Source organism: Cryptotermes secundus, unplaced genomic scaffold, assembly GCF_002891405.2.
Source record: "Cryptotermes secundus unplaced genomic scaffold, Csec_1.0 scaffold88, whole genome shotgun sequence".
Classification (NCBI taxonomy): domain Eukaryota; kingdom Metazoa; phylum Arthropoda; class Insecta; order Blattodea; family Kalotermitidae; genus Cryptotermes; species Cryptotermes secundus.
Window position 1 is genome coordinate 1487750 of NW_019724585.1, and position 5647 is coordinate 1493396.

Below are 5647 nucleotides of genomic sequence, written 5' to 3' on the forward strand. Positions count from 1 at the left end.
CGGTGAGATCGCCCGCGGTCGCCTGTCAGGGTTGTGCATGGTGGCGACTTGGACCAGTTGGGGTTAAACTTGTGTCTGTAATATATATTGTGTATTTGCTTTGATTCAGCCTGGCCAGGCTAGAAACGCAATAGTTGGGTTTATTAAATTTTGTTATATGTTTTTAGTTTATGCCCATCATTGTAACTAGACTTGCCCCGCTGCTAGCTTGGATCCTTTACTCTAACATAGGCGGCGTGTGAGCCCCCCCACCCCCCCGATTGAGGAAGGGTAGACGGAACCAAAAGGTGCCAGAGAGTGACAGTGCTGTGGTAGCAGAGCGTAAACGGCACAAGTTTATGTAACACACCATGGAGTAAAATATGATACGGTTACAGGTGACTAGAGCTATTTTGAATCTCTTCTCAGTGCATACAGCAAATATGTTTTTATTAATATAACACTATACATGTATGCCAAGTTTTAAATTATTTTGCATGACAAGCTGGTGGGTTCCATAAATGCTTGTCGACCAGTAACATTTTCACGTTTCAAAATTGTGGAAATTAACCACAGTATTGGTTAATGTACCACAATTCACCATTACTTGTTTTCTGTGGCCTCTGCCTTTTTGGTGTTGATGTCTATATGTCCCAAAGCCTCTAGACAATTCAGATCCATGAGGGCAGCTTCCATCATGTTCCTTTCATCTTCTGATTTTAATCTCGACCATATTTTCTCCAAGTAAGATCTCTGATGATGCTGAAAGCAACAGGCATAAGTTGTAGCATTTCCTCTCAAGAATTTGTACAATTTCATGGTGCTTTCATGACGTGTTAGATCTTCAGGCTAGCCTCAGGGTAAAACATCTGAGGGCTCTTGTATCATGGTTTTATCTAGGATAGTGCTGTAAATAAGGGCAGTGATGTAAATTCATTGTCAACAATTAATTAAATTACTGTACTTCTCTTTCACACTGAAACACTTGTGATGAGGAGTGCTTGTGTTTACTATTGTGAGTAGTAAGGTGTTATTAAATGAACCTCCCCTATCCTTCCAAAGACCAACTTCAGAGAGTATTGCTGCCAAAACTATTAAAAGGAAAGCACAAACTTGCCACTTGAGCCAGTTATTAGAAAGCATCAGCAGCATGAAATGCTTGCTTCAAGGAATTAAGTCTTGACACTAGGTTACCCCAGGGAAGGTTTGCTGTGAGCAAAAGGTGTATGGTGGGATATGAATTTCATGTGACAATATTACCATTGATAATGTGAATGACCATTAAGGGATTAGGGCAGAAAGGTGACAGTAAGAAAGTGTCCTCCAGATTATGGCATAGCTCTAGCCAAGTCTGAATTCTAGTCATCTTAAATTTTTAATTAAAATATACATAATCTATAAAAGTCTAATATGGGTTTATTTAAGTGCGTGTCAGCCTCCCATGATCCAATATAACTGCCAATGAATTCCTTGATGTTGAATTCCATGTTTTTCTGCTTGATAAAATAGTTCTTGGCACCGTAAAGGTTAATAATGCTTTACAAACTAGGATCATGTCACACCATGAAGATGTTTTGAGGGAATATGGAGTAAAGTAAAAGTGGTTAGCTTCATGCTGTGTCCTTTCTCTTCCTGGTACTTTGTGCACAGGGACTGGTCAGCTGTTACAGCTAACATTCATGTAAAAAAGAGAAATATCCATGACTATGCTAGGAATCAACCTGTGGCAATCCAGTCTATAGACTGAGCTACCATAGTTCATGTAGGTAAATAAAATGAATCTGGAATGTAGTATTAAAATACAACACGATAAAATCAGGAGTATACTAATGCTTTTTTCATTAGACATCACTACCATTCTTCAAACAAAATACTGTGAAACACATTACCTGTATAAACCTGTAACACTGCCGCAGAGTTGCTCCAGTATGCAAAGTCCTCACTATCACATTCTGTTTTTCCACATACTGCAGCAGTGGCAAACAGCTGGCTACAAGTCGGTGGGCACCATGACGAACACGCACCACCGCAACTTTTGTCCATTTATTGCAGTATTTGGCTAACATAACATGAGAAATAATTAAAACTGTTCAATGAGCAACCAGTGTAAAGAATTTTTTTATACTCCGTGATAGCTCCATGATAGTTGGTCTAGAAGTGTGCTACTTTTATGGGATCAGAAATGCCTATCAGTGACCCTACCCTCAGCCAGCTGAATCCAGTTCATTACTCCCTATTTCTCTGAACTCACTCTAATGCTACCCTGTTCACGCCTAGGTCTCATGTGTGATCTCTTCCCTTGAGGCTTGTGGATAAAAACGTTAAATGCATTTTGCAGTTTAAATTACATGTCCCATCCCATCGTTGATTTATTCACCCTAAAATTGTAGGTCAAGAGCACAAATTATAAAATTTCTTATTGCATAACTGTTTACAGAAAGTCCTTTGTTACCTGTTTCCACTGGCAAAGTGAACAAAGTGTAGCATAGTGGTTGAGGTGCTACACTACAAGCCGGAAGGTCGCGGGTTCAAATCGCGATGAGGTCATTGGATTTTTTCAGTTGACCTAATCCTTCCAGCTTTACTTTTTTTATGTATTTAAGTATATGAGTATCTGAAGATGGCACATATATATGCTGAGACATGTCACCCAACTTGTAGAAAGGGGCAAGAAAATACACACTGTATAACTGAAGATTTATATTTTTGTACCAAGTGTGCTCCTCACACTCATTCATGACCAATATCTTTTCTTGCTTTCTTAAATCCTTTTATGAACAAAACAGTTATGTCTAACAGAAAATCAGCTATGCAAAGGTATCCCTGTAACAGGCCATGGAGGCCAATAGGGTTGTGAGCTGTTGAGGTTCCTACACTTTCTAGACAATCAGCTCACAGATGGCAGCAAGGCTGTCAGCCCTACACGCCGGCTGCCCTTTACCCCCAAGAATAATATCCCTGGTACTCGTTTCTGTTGGAGGCTGAGTTGACCCCAGGGCCATAGTCCAGCTGGAAGGATCAGGTCAACTGAAAAAATCCAATGACCTCACTGGGGCTTGAACTCACAACCTTCCAACGTGTAGCATAGTGCCTCAACCAACTATGCTACTTCATGCACCCTATAAATCTTTGTAATTTTATATATATGAACTTTAAAGAACATGGAAAAAAGCACACTAAATGATGATTCACAACTCAGTGAACACTACCAAATACACAGGTGTCAGCTAAAATTTTAAGTATATCATAAAATGTAAAACAACAATATTGCACATGAACCAGAGATTTTGGCAGAGTTTCTTTGGATTATTTCATTTTGTTCACAACTCTGAAGCCTAAAACTCTTAATGTAATAATTATGTTGTTAGCAGCTTACATAATTACTGTGCATGCACTTATGACAGTTAAATAGACCTGACATTTTTGCAATATAGTACAGTAATAAAGTACGGTAAATGTGTGACAGAATATGTACTATAGTGAAGTATCGAAATGTTAGCTTTTAATGCCGAGTACATTCACAGCAATGAACATACCTGCAAGTCCTGACTTTACTGCGGCAACCCCAAAATCACCATGGAGTTGCTGAACTTTCTTTATGATTGAAAAATAGAGGCTTGTAGGTTTGAGTATCAAGGCAGCTTCATGCTTCATATTAGTGGGATTCACTTCAATCACAATATACCTACAAATAATATGAAGGAACCGATATTTTTTAACACAGCTGGGTGGAACAAAGAAAATCGCTGCATCAATCAAAAGAGCAGATGAACAAGTTCAAAAAAATTAAGTGAATGATGTTAGGTCCAGTGGTACTCAATTTCATTCACATAATTTGATTTTGTTTATAGTACCTTTAAGCTGACTGTGTATTGTGTTTCCTTTCTGTTTGTGTCCTTTTCTTTTAAGGAAGGACAGTAGGATAAAAACAGACTTAATGATGTAAGTTTTGATTCTCAGCATTGGCATCTCCTTGGGGTGGGGGGGGGGAAGACACTGAACACCCAATACATACTTCTGCCAAATATTTTGTCAGTTTAAGCTTTCAGAAGCATTGGGTCTTATAAGATTAAAAGAATGTAATTTCTATATAATCTACTAAAATTATCATTTCATAACTAATTATGCTACAAGCCGGGGTAAAGGGCTGCATGTAAAGCTGACAACCTTAGTGCTAATAATTCGCTTAATAGGGGGTGGAGTCTAGCTGGGTCCACTCGGTACAGCGGCCACTGAATTGCCTGTTGTACCTGCCCCAGGTGATTATGATCATGGAGAATTTGGTGGAATGAAGATTGGTAGGGGAAACCGAAGTACTCGGAGAAAACCTGCCCCAGTGCCACTTTGTCCACTACAAATCCCACTTGACCAGACCAGGGGTCGAACCCGGGCCACAGCGGTGGGAAGCCTGCGACTAACCGCTTGAGCTATGGTGTGGCCCCATAAACAAAGTCCTACATTTCATCAGAAGTGTAGGGTTGATAATGGGTTAAACAGAAACGGGGAAGCACAATATCATCACTGAAGGTCGCAATGCAAGGGCCGGATTATTATGGCCAACCCCTTACGCATTCATTCATTCATTCATTCATTTAGACATCGCTATCCCACGTGGTAGATGTTTATGTCTGTTTCTAGAGAACGCACTTATGCCACATTCATAATCGATCCTGAATATAGACCAATACGAGCTTCCAAAACGTCAATAAATATCTACAGAGTACACATAATCACACCCCACAAAACAACAATCTTCATATTCACAGCTGTGATAACGCCAAATTTCACACGTTAATCATAGCCACTCCAGAGAGAGCGATTAGCATGTATTATACCCATTAAACTATAACAAATCCAGCAGATTCAAACAAACTTACCTGTTCTTAAATCTAACCATGGGAAGGCGTTTGTTTATACTGGTTTAAATGCTTCCGACTGTCGTTTAAATTTAGCTAATTCGAAAGCTTCCATAACACAAACAGTAACACGCAATACCAACCATACCAACGATACCAACTGACACAGCCACGAACTGCTAATGCGACAGTACCGCCCGCACCACCTAGTAATTGTTTTAGGAAACAACAAACAGGCGATAGCGACGGTAGCGTCATCTAAACTTAACTATAGTTAATTGCTTGAACTACGTATACGCAAAGTCATTACGGTCATTACTATTTTGTATGAAGCCTTATGTAGTGTAAAGGTAAAAGGGTAAATAAAGTTCCATGGCATGAACGCGTGGTATAACTTCACCATCCATAGAATAGGCAGCATAATAATGCATTTGGGCAAAAAGAAAAGAAACTACGTTCAACATAAAAGTCAGTTTATTGAGGGCTTGTACAGTTTTCCTCCCATCCACAAATGTCACGTGGTTGTCGTAAGATTATCACTGGTTTTTCAACATTTTGTACAACTACTAATACGAACTGCTGGACTTGTATATAACTTAGACGTTCAGAGTTTTATTTTTCCACGGTAACCTCTCTTATCCTGTCATCAAGCACAGTTTTATATTATACTAATTACTTCCATTTAAAGGCATTTGTTTTTGAGTTGTGAACACAAATCTATAATACTCAAGAATACGTCTTAATTGTCTTTGAATTTTGTCTTTGGTTTGCTTTTTTGGACCTTACCATAGGTTTAAATAGAGCTGAGACGT

At 39.1% G+C, this 5647-nt stretch overlaps 1 protein-coding gene across 1 annotated transcript; it reads right to left on the reverse strand.

Moving 5' to 3' along the window:
• Window positions 1–532: 532 nt before the first annotated feature.
• Window positions 533–5006, reverse strand: LOC111862279 (ribonuclease P/MRP protein subunit POP5). The gene is made up of 4 exons (XM_023847539.2): window positions 4857–5006; window positions 3516–3664; window positions 1869–2038; window positions 533–741 (listed from the first exon to the last, which is right to left on the reverse strand). Exons 1-4 carry the CDS (start codon window positions 4874–4876, stop codon window positions 583–585), a joined length of 498 nt encoding a protein of 165 aa, XP_023703307.1. The 5' UTR covers window positions 4877–5006; the 3' UTR covers window positions 533–582.
• Window positions 5007–5647: the final 641 nt, after the last annotated feature.

Coding starts and splice junctions, on each gene's coding strand:
- LOC111862279 (XM_023847539.2), bottom strand. CDS start 4,876: ATGGTTAGATTTAAGAACAG. Junction 3,665..4,856: donor ATGGTTAGATTTAAGAACAG/GTAAGTTTGTTT, acceptor TATTATTTGTAG/GTATATTGTGATTGAAGTGA. Junction 2,039..3,515: donor AGTAAAGTCAGGACTTGCAG/GTATGTTCATTG, acceptor ATGTTATGTTAG/CCAAATACTGCAATAAATGG.